The following is a 17,239-nucleotide window of genomic DNA, read 5'->3' as shown; positions in this document are numbered from 1 at the left end:
TTCAAAAGAAAACAAGAAGGCAGAACATGAATGTTTATTTGAAGCTTACCATACATTATGTTATTGTCTAGAACTGCAATTTCTATTACTTTATGTAATCTAATAGATACTCTGCAGAAATGAACCTTCTTTTTCTTTCTTAAGCACTCATTCACTCATTGAATCACAAACTATGAAAGCTTACAGTTGTATTACCTCCATGTTGGCTGGACATTTGCCTCTGGAGGATCTCCGTCTGACACAAAGCAGCAAACGATGTACTCTCTGTAGTATCGGGTAAAGGAGCGCAGCAACGAGTCCCTGGCCTTCCCATACAGTTCACATCTTTAAAAAAAAGTAAACCGTTACTATGTGAATAAGGAGACTTTTACTGGGTCTCATGTTTCATGTTTCTGCTAGATATTTTTTTAACTAGGGTAATTAACTTTCCAATAAAAAAGCAAAAAAACCAAACTTCTTTTAGTGTGGACACTTATTAGGATCATACTAATAAAAAATACAAAAAATATTTTGTGAGAATAAAGTTAAAAAAAAGAGAGGAAATAATATGAGGATAGTCGTAAAATTATGTGAAGAAAGTTGTAATATTCTGACTTCATTCACATATTTTTCTTTTTTTATTCACCAATTAGTGTGTATACGATAAACATTACAAACTGACAAGAAGCAAGAAGGGGTATTGATCTACAAAATAATTGACCAGATAATGGAACGAGTAACAGCAATAACAATAACATAACCAAACAAACAAACAAAACCAAAAGACAAAAAAAAAGCAAGCAAGCAAACAAGGAGGTATACATTAAAATTAATACGTTCTAAACAAGAATGAAACATAGAACATAATAAATTGGTGTCACAACAAAAATTAAATAGATTAATATGTGGATTAGGATATCCGTTTTTCTTTTAATCCTGGCAGTTATTTTCTAATTTGAATAATTTTTCTGTTCTCTCATTGATTAACTTAGTGTCACAAATAATTACAAACAAATAGAGAAATAAATAAACATATATGCTGGAACAAAGAATAAATAAATAAAGGATAACTTAAAAAAAACCCCCAAAAAACACTGTGACCTTATTACTAGGCTCTCCTATTTTCCCTCTCCTCCCCTCTTTACTTCTGCAGTGACATTAACTTCGAATATTATTTAAATTTCATTCTTTTATGACTTTATTATTCTTGTACTATGACTCTATTCTCATAATATTTTGACTTGATTCTCATACAAGTTCATTCTCGTAATATCAAGACTTGATGCTAGTTATTTTCTGACTTTATTCTCATTATTTTATATTTCCTTAACGTGGCCCTAACACTACGTCATAGACACTTAACTCCCTTCCCAAAATAACGATTTCCTTTTTATTGGTTATTCCTTTATATGTAGTGACTGAATACTTACTTAATGCAGCTAAGTAACATTAAAAGTGAAACAAAATCTTTCAGGAAGCAAACTCACCCTGGATTTAAGCCAACTCGATCAGCTAATTTGGAGGAGGGAAAGGACGTCTCCCTCCTCTTTGCATACCCAGGTGTCCTCCTCCCTCTGTTGGGTTCAGCAGCAGTGTCTCTTTTCATCTTGGACAACACAATAAAGACGTAAGACAAGGAATACCGAAAGGCTCTGCTGGCGTGACACAGAGACAAGTTCAGAAGACGTAACCACCAACAACAGCAGGCGGTTCCTTTAGGTTGTATAACGCCATTGATCTGCCTGCAAGACTTACAACCACAGACAGAGATAAACAAATAATGAATAAGTGATCATTGGATGCAGATGATTAAAGCGAACAAGGCCAAAGGCCTTGCGAGAGCGACAGCGGCATCAACGCCTGCAGATAAAACCCCAATTAAAGCAAATTACTGTCGAACTTTACGACCTGTTTAGGATACAACAGGTGAAACGAGGACAGTGGAGGTTGGGTCTGGTATGAACAATTCTTCTGAGAACTGCTGCTTGTTAAAAGCATTATGACCAGTGTAGTAAAGGTTAGCATATCCCTGAAATAAACACATGCCACAATAACCTAAAATCTTCCCACATTCCTTAAATACTGGAGACATAAGGTATTTTTTTAAACATTTCAGATAGTGTCAGCAATCTGTTTCAACATTGTTAGTTTCTTTTTGTCGTCATCTTAGTTTTCTGTAATTTTTCTCTTCATGTTGAAGAGAAAGCATGAAATGAGCTCTTCATGTTGGAGCTTATTTCATTTAGAGAAATTCAACAGAGCCTGACACAGGGACAGCTTCATGTGTTATCCGAACAGCTACATTAGTCCAAGTTATGTTTCAGTTCTTAAGGATAAAATCTCAACTCTCTGTTTAGTGTGTAATTCAATGCAACAACTGCAACTATTTTCGATTTATTACATATTCAGGCTAATATTGAGTGAAAAACGTTAGTGGAAATGACCACATAGCAGCTGGAGGCAGAACTCTTCAAGTGATGCACAGGGTCAGAGGTCAGGGCACCATGGGGGTCAGCAGTAGAAAGGCTCTCTGACAGATAAACATAAGAGTTGTTGCCAGTTCCTAACTTCTGCCATTTTCACAATATTTCATAACACTCACACAGATGGTATTTGCTCCGTGTTTTTCTGCTTTCCTGCCTCTTTCTTTGCAAACAAACCAAATAAACATTATCAAGATATTACGTGTCTTTGTTCAGCTGGTTGTTGTGTGCATGGCTTCCCCACCCCCAACAGAATCACACCCTCTTAAAGGTATACACAAATATACAATAGTTACTGAGATATATCAAAAATAATAAATGACTGTTATTTAACTATTGATGAATAAACACCAGTGTGACCTGCTATTTAATCACTTTTCCACCAGTTTGTTTTACATTTGTGAAGGTAAAAGAGGGGAACCGACGCGGGTGTTCAGCCGTACCTCCTGTTCAGTGAGTCTGCTCACATCTTGCTCCTTCTCGCTGGTCAACTTGGTGCTATGTTGCAGACGGAGAGCCTCCTCGATGATCATTTTCTCCAAAAGAACAGGTCTGAACATCACCTGAACTAGGCATCTCTGGAACACAGGAGGTAGAGACACGATCATTCCCCATCTGTTTTTGGTGAAATGGTGAAAAAGCTCAGTTTGCTTAAGGAGGATAAACTTTCTACTCGCTATATTAAGCTACATTGTTATCCTTATTCGTGAGCAGATAAAAAACTAAAAGAAAATTAATTGATTGTTTTAAGCTCTTTGACACATTACAACCACAAATTTCAAAATATTTGATGTGGAGTAGTGCATTGCAAAGTGCAAGAAAACGATGGAATGTTTTTCAAGAATTTTTACAAATAAAAATCAGTAAATTTTCTGTGCATCACTAATCAACCTCATGAGTCAAAGTCTTTTTTTTCTTACAACCACCATTCTGTTGTGGTATGTCGCTAACAGTTCTGCACATTTAGAGACTACATTTCTTTTCCTCGTTCTTATTTTCAAAAATAGCTAAAGCTCAGTGGAAATAACGTTTAAGTATTTTTGCCAGGATCTTACCAAAACAAGGATGAACTTTGAATTATTTTATTGTAGCTTTAGCTGCATGATTAGGGCCATTGTCCTGCTGGAAGGTAAACCTCCATGCCAGTCCTAAGTCTTTTTCAGCCTCTACCAGGTTTTCTTTAATGATTGCTCGAAATGTACCTCTGTCAATCTTCCCATCGACTTGAGCCAAGTTTCCGGTTTCTGTTAGAGAAGAGCAACCTACAGAATAACACTGCCATCTCCACGGGTGTAGTGATGGGTATTCATGTTCATGTATGCTTTTAGTATTCTGCCATACACACTAGATTTTAATTTAGCATTATCAGAGTAAAGAGGACTGAATTCCTTTGCACCTTGCATTTTAAAGGTGCTATTAAGTGAAATGACAATAAAATGCATTGAAGTTTGTGGTTGTAGCGTCATAAAATGAGCTAAAGTTTAATTTGAATGAAATAATTTGCAAGGAAATGTGGCAGCAAAAACTTAAAGGGATAATTCCTTTTGTAAACTGGCAAAAGTAGTTATTCTGTTAACTAATGGAAAATAAAAGCTCATCACCTAAAATTAAATTGAGAATAGTGCAAACAAAATTGTCTTTCATTTTCATCAAGTCTCCAGCAGAGGGCATCAACAGACTACAGAAGCGTCTGGCTTTGCAGCAGTTAAGACTGTTGCACTTTAATGGTGCAAAACTGTTTACAACTGTGTTGTGGCAAGATTACCAGAATCATCTTCCACAGACTGAAAATTATTATGATCAAATCAAAATACAAGTTCTTCTGGAAGGCTTGGTTTTCTTGGTGAGTAAAATGAGAGGTTAGATTGAAAAGCATGTCTTGCTGCATTTTTCAGCAGCTTCTTTTTTTTTTTATCATGAACTAAAATCCATACCAAAATCATTTTAAAAAGAAGACAACGCTGCAAATCAATTCGGCATTGCCTCACGAATGTAAACTTATACCATTGCTTATGGGCCAAAGTTCATTGTATGCGGAAGTCCTAAAGGAGATGCCGATAACCTTTGCATTACATGGATCTGCTGTCTTTGAGAGGAGACAAAATTCTCCTCTCACCTAAAACATCCTTTACATTTACAGACAAACATAACAGATAATCTTATCCACCTCTCCAGGGAGAAGGCGTCCTACTGCAGGAGTTATGCTGATGTCGGAATCCTTTGGTAAGTTGAAGCAGAACAACCTCGGGGCTTCGACCGCTGAGACAACTTTGATGAGTCGAGTTGCAGCTTCTTTATCTTGGTAGTTGGTCAGGTAAATTGTGGCGGTGGATTTGTCGCCTACTGCCGTAGGTCTGAACTGAATCAGAGAGTGGGAAAGCACCAGCGGTGGATGAAAACCCACACCTCGACAAGGCAGCACAAAGTCTCTGATGAAACATAAAAAAAAACAAAGACATTTATCATTCTATGAGCAAACATGTGGGACACGCACTCAAAATCAGAAAGGGAGTAAAAATGAACCTGTCAATTCCAGATTTGCAGCGGAGTTGGAAATCGTATTTTATAGGTTTTTTAGGGCTGAATATCAGATCGATCTCCAGGGTCTCTTGAGGAAGCAGAGTGCCAAAGCCATCGTAAGGCTGGACCTCAATATACTGTAGAAACAGAAGCAAGAACTCAGACTGAATGAGTTGAAAGCGTCTACATTTCATTAATTGGAATAAGAGTCTGAAATTACGATAAAGATGTTCGCTTTCAAAGGAGGGAATCTACACGCATGTTTTTCATAAATTAGTTATAGTGATTGTTAACTCTTTTGTACCGTCTAATAATACTAAGCGTTCCTTGAACCACCATCTTGACATATTTTTAAATAAAGTGGTCCATTTAGAAAAGGAGGTTTTTACTTTGGTTTGTTATGTCATAAAAAAGAAAAAAATATCTTAAATACATGTGTCTTATTCTTATTTAAAATTTAAAATGTCCAGAATACTAACAGAAAAGTCAGTAGAAATTAGAGTTCTGACAGTTCTGCACATTTAACATTTTGTGACCTGAGAATCCAATATGGCCGACTTACGTGTGAAACAGCATGAAACAGCAAGATGGTTTTTAACTCATTAAATCTGTCACACAAACACAGCCAATCAGAATCTCCTTTGCAGAACAAGTTGGAACTATGTTTAAATGTACAGTTTGCAGAGAAGTACATTTCTTTTAGCTGGAATCTGTAACAATAATTAACATGGTCTCTGATGATATCAGAGATTCCCCAGATTTCAAACAACAAATATCTTTCCTAAATCACAACGTAAGAAACCAATAGAACCGTAGTTCACTGTCATCCACTACATTATGTTAATCTAGCAAATTATTATTAATTTTTATTTTTTGCACCAGTCAGAGCAATCTGGGGTCTCACTAGTGGTATTTGTTTCACGGCTTCAGAAGCAACAAGACATTTAAACTAACATACCTCAGGAACCGCCACAAAACCAAAGTCTTGAGGCAGGATGGACATGTTGGTGAGGCAAACAGTGGTTCTGACAAAATGGCAGATAGAACAGTGACCAAAGTCCACCTCGGTATGGTCAAACTGCAGGTCTGAAGATGTGACAATAGCATGTATTGTGTATTGAGCTGGACGGACCTAAAAAATAAATGCAAAAGCCTCCTTTTTAGTTATGGTAAACATGGTGTCACTTTACTTTGACTGGAACAATTCAGCATCGCTCGAGTCAACACATTTTCATTCCAGTTTCTTCTTTTGGATCTTTAGTTTATTTCACCATCATGCAAATGTTAATATACGGTATCTCAATACAGTTGGACTTGCAGGAAACAAATTCTTTGACTGTCCTTGAACTTGTATCACTTTTCAAGTCTTGTTCATGAATTTTTAATAGCATGGAATTAATGAAACATGGACAGAAAGCACACATAATGAACAGAAGTTTCTTATTTAAATAAATATGCACAGTATCCAGTGAAATAATGTTTAACTTTAGTCTTTCAGCTTAAGATAAATCTTTTTTATTCATTTTATGAATGTCTGTCATAATCGGGCTACAACATAACGTGTGTGGGTTTTTTCTGTGAGTGTATTAAACGTACAGTACTAGCTTAAAGTGAGTTGTGAAAATTTAAATATAAGCACCAGATTACAGGGACCTCATTTTTTGCCTCCAGGCTTTTGTTACCCAATATTTTCCAATGCTCTAATCAAATTAGAATACAGGATATAACATTTAAGTCTAGCAATACTAAAAGTTTTGCAAGAGCATTTCCAGTGCTGTACAAATGTGTAGCCTCTTACAGATTTCTTTTGTTTTTGTATTTTTGGAACACTGACATGTTGAGATCACACAAATTTTAAATATTTAATTCTTCAAACAAAATACTGCAAAATTAATATTTATCTCATCAAGGAAAAAAAATCTATGCAAACTAACCTAACCCGATGTTAAAAACTAACACCCTTATGTCAAAGGTCGCCTCCCAGCGTCTCCATCGGATTTAGGTTAAGACTTTGACTGCACCACTCAAAAACGGTAAGGTCAGTGTTCCAAGAAGCATATGGTCAGCTTTACAGAAATATATTGATTCAACTTTTTTCTGTCTCATAAGAGGGGGAATAATTATACATATGCTCGGGACTATTCTAGGAGGAGGATTAATAGAGATTGTTTGCCCCTGTAAATAGCAATCACAGCAGAATTAGAAAATAAATTCCACAGCATGTTGGCAAAAATGAATCACTGTGCAACATGGTGTGACATTGAAGCCTGAAAAACCTGACTGTTTTGGGTTTAATCAATAACGGAGCTCTAAAGCACTAAACTGTGGTCATCCTTAGAACAGATTATTTTTTTTCTATAATTAGTAAGAATAAGTAACAAGTAAAGTTAACAAAAGGTCTTTCTTCTCCTTGTTTTGACTCAAGATGGCTTCCTCCTGAGTCATGTCAGTACTCAGCAGAGGACAGTGTCACTGTGGCATTTCTTGCCAGCTGCTGTGTTGTCTGCCGACCAAACGGTGAGTGTATGAATGTGTGCGACTGTTTCTGACGGTTTAATGCCAGGAACTCAGGGCCTGAGGCTGGGGGCAACAGCTTTGATGCTTCACAGGAACATCCTGGCTGAGTTTCTGGCTCCTCTTCGGTGCCACACACACCTCAGACCTCAGTCTTTTTGCCCTTGTAGAGAAATGGACCGTTGGTTGGCTGGCAAATGAGAGCAAGGTGACGGTTTGGCAAGAAATGGAACCAGATTTAGATTTGCTCAAAAAAAAGAAGAAAAAAAGAAAAAGAAAGCTGGCAGAAGCAGTGCACAAATGTTTCAACGGCTGTTCTGGGCTCTTTTTTTATATCAAGGCTGCAGTTCACAAATTTCGAAATACCAGACAAAACCTAATATAAAAATTTGACTAGAGTTTCAACTTTATAACTTTTAAATATCCACCACAATCTTCAATAACTCTTTTTAATTAGCGAGTTACAGCATTAATTAATGTTGTAATAATCCTCTGTGATTATTAAAGTATTTTTGAATTGAATTGAAATTGTGTCTATATAAAAGACATATTTAGACCTACAAATGAAAAGGTTTAGTAAGTAGGCAGATTCATAACCACATTATGTAGCCTATGCCATGCCAATCAAAACCAGAAGGATGTAGTTAGTATAATAATCTCTGCACTCTGCAGTCAGAAAGAGAACAGTTGTTAGGGCAACCTGCAGAGTTCTGAATTCAGACTGCATGCTCTGCTTTCCTGCATTATTCCAAGCAGAATATAGAATTAGTATCAAAATCAAACAAATTTAGACAGAAATTTAAAGAGATTCAATCCAGTTTCAGAAGATAATCATTGCTAGTGTCATATTTGCCTCAGCTTCACTCACTAGTGCAGTATGCATCATGTATTAAAATTAAACAAATTACATTGATCATGTTGCAACTCAAACTAAACTTGAATACTTTTGAATTCATGCCAAAATCAACCAACTCACTCGTCCACCATAATATTTGCTGCTGCCAGCTGATCAGCTTGTGATGTCAAGCACCTGCTATATTAAGTTGTCATTTTTCTTCAGAGTGGTACTCAGTGCATTTTTTGTTACATGCTTTTGTTGAAATCCATACTGCATGATCCAGCTATGTGTTGTTTTTATTCTCAGTGTGTATTTGCTAGCAAAAAAGAATCTTAACTGTACATTATCTCTAGCAATAAGCGACTCAAACTCCAGTAATGTACTTTTCTCTCTTTCCTTTAAAGACTGTCACAGATAGCACAGCAGAATAAATCTAGCTAAGAAATCAAGTAACTATGTTACTTTCAGTTGTTATAAAAATGCTGCATGTATTAAACATGACTTAGCAGAAATTTAACTTCACGGTTTGATGCCTTGAAATTGTCCTCTGGCACTTTAAGAAGCTCCTGCTCTCTCCGACACTGCCTTCAGCACGTCATCACAGCAACGCTATTATGAACGTTCAGCCTTCTGTCATTATCAGCCTTTTTATAAAGAAGAAAGCACATGCAGGCTGCTGCATGCCCATATGAAGCAAATGAAGTCATTTTCAGTGAAACAATGTGGGGTAACCTTTATGCTTGGCTTATTAGCGCCTGTGGAGTAACTGGGCCTTGAGGGCGTGAGATAATTTTAGCCTGTTACCAGCAAAATAGGTTACAACCTTCAGTGATGCTGCTTCTGTCAAAAAGTAGGACTCAAGCACCACCACACTTACATGGGAAGTGCACTTTCCTCAGGATCACAAGGAGGCTTCCTGTGAAATGAGTAGAACATGTAAAATATGATACAAACCTGTCCTGCTACTTGCACTGTCATTGGAACCTCCAGGACGCCTGTGTTACTGTCAAAATAATTCTGAGCATCTTTGGACAGGGATTGTCTAAGGAGAAGGCAGAGAAAGGAAAAAAAAAACAACAGTGTGAGAACAGAGTCGTTTATATAAAGCAACGCTTTTTATAGTCACGAGCGAAGCAGTGCAAGAATCTAAAAAAAAAATGCTCTAACAATATAGGCGCAACACTAACTTTCCCAAAATATGATTTTCTTTACAGATGCCAGATCTCAAAAGTCAAAAAGCCAAGAGCCGCTCGAAGGCTTTGTCAGGGTTAGATTCAGATTCAGACCCTGAAGATCCATTAAGTTACTGTAACCCACGACTGTTAAGATCGGATTGCCAGAGAAAGCAGGGGAGAGATGAAGAGTGCGCCTCCACACTACTGTAGGTTGTAGCCATGGTGATGAGAGACGTAAGTATGATTCAAAGAGGACACAGGCTTATGTAAAACTCCTTTCCCTCAATATCAGCAGGAGTTGAGTGCTGCTCTCATGATAACATGTACACTGGATATATATTTATAATGTTTGCCTTACATTTATCCACCAACTCCCTTTCTTTTTAACTTGAATAAATTGTTTATTTTCAGAATTTTTATTAATACAAAAGTGACAACAGACAGATATACAGTAAGAGTAAGACAGCACTAACATACTATCAACCAGTGGTACGTCATATTAGCATGTAACAAACCAAATGTCGGAAGAAAACAAAGACAGGTGCGATTTATACAAAACACGATGTACATATTCTGGTGTATCACATCGATATCATGGCACCCTTATCTCATAGTAACAGAGCAGTATAATGCTACTCTGTGAATGATATTGTATTCAAAATGGGTAACCAGATTCTACAGTACGTTTTTGCTGAACCTCATAGGCTACATCTAAATGATTCCATTTTGTAAGTGATTCATTATGTGTCTCATCGGACAAAAGGCGAGGGTTCATAATCCTTCCAGGTCAAGAGTATCACCCTGTATCAGTGAAGCAAAGGAATAATATTAGACTAGTAACATGTTCTCGTTACTAAATGTTAGCGTATTTAGCAACAATATGGTTGTTAAGTGAGCAGATGTGCACTCATTTTTGATGAAGGCAAAGAAATTATGGTAGGAATTGCTAGTTTGTAGTTTGTTTGGCTTGGTTTTAGTGAAATCTAAAAAACCGATCAATCAATAAATCAAATTTTATTTGTATAGCACATTTCAGCAGCAAGGCATTTCAAAGTGCTTTACATCATATCAAACACAGAAACACAAAGTCATCAAGTGGGGGGTTCTTGCTTTTGCATCCATAAAAGGTTTACCGGTTACACTCCTACTGTGTTATATGGAACGAAATACCTAATGGTATTTTTATTCCCACTCACGCTCACAATCACACAGTTTAAAACGATGTAAACAGCCTTTCAACGGGCTTCTGGCATGAGGCTCCGTACATCACTTTCACAGAATTTCGAGCCGGGTCGTCCCTCACGGATTTTTGTGCAATTCTATGGTACCTGTTAGTGTCTGGAATTTACAGCAGAATTGAACTTATCAGACATGTATGTAATTGCTAAATTGGCTTTTGCAAAAATTTCAAGAATTCTCTATTCAGTTACTTGAATCCCTCCAAGGCTAATGAAATGTGCATAGTTTCTCTGTGAATAAATAAATAAAAAAGTATAACAGTATGACCGAATAGAGGTAAAGCCAAATCTTTTTGTTGGGACACCAAAATCGCAATGAATGGATATATTACAGATATGAAACATCTTTGGGAATTTCGCTCTAAGTAAATTAGAATGGTGAAGCCCTTTAAACTGTATTAGGCAGTGACGTACAAATAGTGGATGAGTGAAAACGATTGATGCAAGACTCCCAGATCTTGTCAGTAACCTGTATTCCCAAATCATCTTTCCAAGTCCTCCCAGGGAGTGAGAGAGACAAGCATGAAGCAAGGAGTTGTATATTTGTGAAATTTGCCCCTTAGTCGTTGACCGAGCTTGCAATCAATCCAATATTAAGAGTTCCCTTTGTGCTCTTCATTCTGTCTGAAGTCTTGAAAACTGTTAAATGTTTCAGAGACATCCACCCGGCACTACTGTCATACAAAGCAGCACCTTTACAGTCGCATGGACAGGTTTGTGTCTCACATTTTCCATTCCTCACCAATATTGCAAACCTGTTCAACAACAACAACAGCACCGCAAAGCCAATAAGATCACTGCCTCTCCCGGCAAAATGAAATCTCTGCAATTACGCAGTGATTTTTTTCCCTTCTCTCTTTCATAACTTGACAAATGAGCACAGAGGGTACATTTAAAGAGGCACCGTTGTTCTGCCTACTAATAGTGTCGCTGCTGGAGAGTCACTCTTGAATTAGCTTGGCAGGGCCGAGTGGAAAAGCCTGGTGGGGTGTCACCAGGCCCATATGTTCGGAGAGAATTTGTGCTACAGATTTGCCCGGTGTCCTGCACAGATCTGTCTTGCATGCTCCTCTTCTTGATTCCCAGATTATCCACATCAAGTCTCGGGTTTTTCAGTCTTTTAATGATATGTTTAAGATTTGTGGAGGACACAAGTGGAGAGGAATACAATAACTGGAATTTCAGAAGCACAAAACAAAAACATGTCTCCCAAGTGTTTTGCAGAAAACCATAAAATATCCATGTTCCTCAGCAAAATCCTGTGTAATCCGAAAGGTTAGGACCATTTGTGATGCATAATAAAAATTAAAATAAGCATTTATCAGAATTGTACCTCTTTTCATGTGATTTAAATAATACTGAAATTTATTTTACCATTAAAAAATTGATTAGGAAGAGGATTATAAACAGATTATGATCATTGCTTGATTGAGGGTTAGTAGTGACAAAAAATAATGAATAGTTAATGCCATTAATAAACAAACTAGCCATTTTGGTTGTGTCTTTCTATCTTCTGAGCCCTCTAAAAGTTTCTAGTAGTGACGTAAGCAGTGTGCCAGTGGCAAACAGCACAGGGGAGAGTCGTTCGCCGTAATCTGTAATAAATCATCCTTGTAATCTCCCTTTTATCAGCTGGAACCGCCGGGGTTGGCCCCGCTGCCTGCTCTTCAGAGATTACACCTAAACCGCTCAGACAAGCAATCCCATTCAAAGGATCCCGTCATCAGGTTTACAGAGCAAAAATAAGGAAACAGCGATCTCTTCATGCATTAGATTGGGTAGTTGTTTTCGAACCAGAAATCCGGGATCAAATGAGTTGGATCACATGGGGAGGAAATAAAGCACACAGGCTGAAAAAAATACAGTGGCTTACATAGAAAAATCAAGTCTACTGAACTTTTTTTTTTTTACAATGGAATCTAATTGTTATAGACCAACATAAAAGAGTGTATCACAAGGAAGTTAAAGAGGTTTGTTAGAAAAAGTGAGTGAACAAACAGCATTATGAAGACCAAGAGACACAACAAACAGGTCAGGTGTAAAGTTGTGTTGAAGTTGAACTTAAGGTATTTTAATGGGAAGAATAGGCAAAACTATTAACCTCTAAGTATAAAAAAGCGGTAGATGCACACCCTCCTTTCCCCTCCTAAAGACCTGTAACTTTCATTGCAACGAATGGTGGTTATACAAATCATTGACCAAATAGAGTTGCATGTAAAAGCACATTTTCAGAATTTCATTTGGGAATATTTTGAAATTCCCAAATTTCAAAGGTGTTTTCCTTCCACCTTACAATTATTCACCTCTCTATGCTTGTGTATTATTTAAAATCCCCCCAAAAAGTACTGCAATTTTGGAATCTGCTTTTGTAAAAGGACAAGTTGCAGCAAGGTTAAAGATACAAAGTATCTGCAGGTTTTAGCATGTCAAATTAAGACTTTTTAAAACCTTAATCAATATTACCTTGAGTGAAATTAAAGCAGAAAAACCCATAAATGTAGAGGACAGTTGATCGCGCTGCATAACAAATAAGAACAGCAAAAATTGAAATTTCTGGGTTCTGTTTGCGGCTCTTGGCAGCGGTTTTCTGCTTCTGACACTGCATATGGCTCTCTATAGCTTTATCCACTGTAGTGTTGTCGTATTGGATGGCCACTTAAGTGAGCCAGTGGCAAAAACGAATGTTGACCAGGCAACCAAAGAAAAATTTTGATAGATGCAAAAAAGCTAGCTAATTTACTGGGGTATTTTAGCAGCTACCAGTAGCCTCAACCACCTTAATTCACAGAAGATACTGAATAAGTGGTGTATTTACATGTATTTGAGTATGTAAATTTGATAGTAAGGTATTGTATTTACACTTAGAAACATGAAAGTCTTTATTATTATTATGGGTTTTTTTTGTTGGTGAAATGTCTGAAATAAATTATCATCATCATCATCATCATCATCAAGATGTCTGCATGCAACTCAAACTTTTGACTGACAGAAAAGTCCAGACCATCAGCTCCTAAAAGCATACCTTAAAAACCTTGTTAAAGTGCACAGGAAGTCAGCGCAAACTCTGCCGGACCGCGGTAAAAAACTTGTGGGGTCCAAATGACCCCATCTCTTAAGACCGAGGGAGAGTTAATGAAGTTTAAGAGAAAGGTGATTCATTCTCCTTAACAAAAACAAAGAAAAAAAAAGAAGTCCATAAAGTATCAGCAACAGCTGCTCCACACAGCAATAAAAAATCGACAATTTAATGATAAAATTATAATGAAACACACAGCGATTCAATCAAAATCCTAGCAGGGAATAGCAGCATGTGAGATGGTACTCTGGATACTATGAAGAAGAAATTATGTAGTGCACATAATGCTTTGGATGTGTGAGGAAAAAGTGTGGGCTGGCTGGTGACAAATAAAAGTGGAGGAAGACAGGGAGAGAAGTGATGAGGCAAAAGAAGGCAGCTGAACGATGTGGGTAGCTTGAGCACAAACCCCTCACAGGAGGAAACAAGAGTGTGCTCACTCTCTCCCAGAAGCCTGAGGAGGGCAGAGAAGGCGCAAACACCTGTGTGAAGAATGAAAGCTATGAGTCATTTCAGAATCCAGATTTAACAGTGTGCGTGTGTGTGTGTGGAAGTGTGTGAGCGTGGATGTGACAGTGAGTGGAACCAGTGCAGATAATGAGGATTTGGAAATCCAATCGTGCTCCGGCTGGGAGAAATGGTGGTGCCATTTTAAATGACACACTGCCTCTGCATAAAACAAAAGCAAAGCGAGAAAAAATTAACAGATCGGAACAGAAGATCCAACCATGACAGAGGGAAAGGAGGGACACAGCAGGCTGATGTGCTGAACACATTATTTATTTTCTCTTCTCAGACTGTGTGGTGCCAAATTCTATTTTGGGTAAAGGATGCTCTTTTGGTTCATGAAGGTCCTCTTTTAAAAAATTGTTTCTAAATCTAATCCAAATTTGTTGTTTCTCACTATCGTCCTTACTGCTGAACTGCAGACCGAAGCTTTTATGTTTCTGATCTCCCAGCTGATTAAGAGGCTGTATGCCCTCAACATATGGAGACAGGCACACTCATATGTTCTTTCAGGTCTTAATGGGTCCATGACCCACAAGATCCCTCAGCATAACTTACTGCCTTGTTTTCTCAAGCCCTAAAAGACTTTAACCTTTTAATCTGGATAAAGAAAAAAAAAACATCCTTACCATTACTTTAAATTCCTGTGGGTTGATGTACGATCTGGGAATTTAAGTAATCAGCCTCCAACATTATCCACCAAGAAAATGCAGTCAATCAAGTTTTGCACAGCCAATCTTTCTTAAATCATGGACTATTTTTGCAGCTTGCAAAATATTTTTGAGCCATGCCATCAAGTGGTTGATCTATCACAGGAAATTACCTTCATGGCGAAAGTGAGACTGAATTCATTTAAAAACAGAGGGCAGATACATTAGCGTTAGCTCATCATTACACAAAAACCTTTTCAGTAGAGGAAGCTGCGCGTCTTTTTAAGAATGTAGCCATTTGTGTCAAGTCTTAGATTTCTGGATGAAAATTACAAAGCTATGCATGTTTCAGGTGAACACTGCAGTAGCTTTCCTGGCCCTGATAGAGAAGGCTACGAGGCTGTCCTGCAGCAGTTGATATTTTGTGAGGAGAAGTTATACACCGTGGTCAAGAAAAACAGATGAAAGCACTGGGAGTTGCCATACTCTCGCCGAGCATGTGTGGGTTTTCACCAGGTTCCCTGCAGTCAAAAAATCATGTAAATTAAGTAGATTGGCCACTAGAAACTTTGTGGGACTGTGTACATGCATGATGGTTTGTTATGTGTCGCTCTGATGATCTGTCCAGAATTGTGGAGTAAAGCAAGAAAACATTGATAGGTAAGTAATCTCTGAACTACTCTGCTAAGTGTTTCATAAGTGGACATAAAGATCTTTTTGTTCTATTCAGACATATAGTGCTTTGGTGATGTTGCAACCACAACGTTTAATGTACTGGGATTGTATTTGATAAACTAACACAATGCTTGAAATGGAGGGACAATGATAAGTGGTTTTTAAAGCTTTTACAAATAGATAAAGTGGGATGTCAATTTATACTAAATTCTCTTTATTTTAATACCCCTGAAAAAAGTAATCAGAGGCTACCACTCTGTAATAATTAGCTAAGCTTCCTATTAAATCACTTCATAAAATACTATCTATGGCATTTCTTGTTCAAGACAACTTCAGATATTATAAAAGGCCAACAGTTGCCAGAACAACAACTAAGTGCAGTGAAGTGGGTCTGGAGACTTAGATTACATAAGCAGAATCAGAGCCAGCAAAAAAAAAAAAAAAACTGTGGTGGATGGCTGAATGCTATGAGAAGTTTCATAAAAACAGGGAGGGACACAATGAATGTGGAGAAGTAAAGGAGCTAACACACAGAGAAAGAAACCCAAAAAGTACAGTTAAGGGTGAGAGGCCAAGAAAAAGACAAGCGTGAGAGTGTGAGAGAGTGGGAGAAGACAACGCAGGAGGCAAAGGCAGCCAGAGTGAAAAAAGTGTGATGCACAGGGAGTAGGGAGGGGGTGGAAGCTGTAGTTATGTTAGAAAGACGCACCATCACAGCAACAGCAACAGCAGCAGCAGCACGAGTAAAGCTGTCCTCTAATCCTCGTATTAAAACCTCTGCTGATTCAATATGACAGATTACTGACATTTTCCCACTTTCCTCTTGAGTTCCCCTGCTATTTGACGACTGGCGCGTGCCGCTAACATTCTGTTTGAAGTGGAGGGAAACTTTTCTCATTGTTTCCAATAAACACATCAGCCCAGCTATTGACATACAAAGCTGCCTAACTATGAAAAGGGGGGAAAAAAATAAAGAGGGTGGGCAGAGGAGCACCCACGCAGAGGTTTTTACATATTGCACGCCTCTCACATTCACCCTGGGGGTCCACTGTCCGCTCTCCTGGCTTTCAAACTCCTGCCACTCCATCTATATATAGAGCCTGGATTGTTGTTGAAAGAATTAGCAGGTCCTTCAAAGTCATTAGACACCATTATCAGAAGCCTTGATGGCTCTGCTGTGATGAAGTCACTTTTGTATCCCCTGTCTGTCGGTTAGATACAAATGTATGCACTTTAAAAACTGAAAAAAGTTTCATAACGTCATGGTATGAACATAAAATATGAAAACAACAGTACACAACATGATCTCTGGTTCCAGAATAGTCGGTCTGACTTGGAAAGTACAATAAATTCAGTCCAGCTTTCTTTTAGCCAGCTGACTGTTAGTTTACACTTTACAGCAACAGGTGGGGGAGGGGCAGCAATGTGTAATTAAATGCTCCATGAAACCTGTGGAGAATTGATCCGTTCTCCCTGCTAAGTTCTTGATGTATGCGGTTGAAGAAGAGTCAGTGAGTTCAATTCATGAATTCCATTTAATAATACCAAAATACAGCTGGTCCATTTCTCATGCTACCGTTAGGA

The 17,239-nt window shown here is 37.8% G+C and overlaps 1 protein-coding gene across 1 annotated transcript in view; it reads right to left on the bottom strand.

Annotated features, from left to right (window-relative positions):
• The window catches only part of cfap74 (cilia and flagella associated protein 74), a 57,844-nt gene that overhangs the window by 10,941 nt on the left and 29,664 nt on the right, over positions 1-17,239 (bottom strand). The window contains exons 24-30 of the mRNA XM_023331459.1: positions 9,289-9,376; positions 5,941-6,114; positions 4,986-5,119; positions 4,630-4,891; positions 2,906-3,040; positions 1,467-1,585; positions 196-324 (exon numbers count right to left, since the gene is read on the bottom strand). Coding sequence (XP_023187227.1) covers positions 196-324; positions 1,467-1,585; positions 2,906-3,040; positions 4,630-4,891; positions 4,986-5,119; positions 5,941-6,114; positions 9,289-9,376 — 1,041 coding nt within the window. The remainder of the gene's footprint in view (positions 1-195; positions 325-1,466; positions 1,586-2,905; positions 3,041-4,629; positions 4,892-4,985; positions 5,120-5,940; positions 6,115-9,288; positions 9,377-17,239) is intronic.

The sequence above is a fragment of the Xiphophorus maculatus genome, chromosome 1 (assembly GCF_002775205.1).
Source record: "Xiphophorus maculatus strain JP 163 A chromosome 1, X_maculatus-5.0-male, whole genome shotgun sequence".
Lineage (NCBI taxonomy): Eukaryota > Metazoa > Chordata > Actinopteri > Cyprinodontiformes > Poeciliidae > Xiphophorus > Xiphophorus maculatus.
The sequence above is the reverse complement of the archived record's forward strand: the minus strand, read 5'-3'. Positions and strand labels throughout refer to the sequence as shown.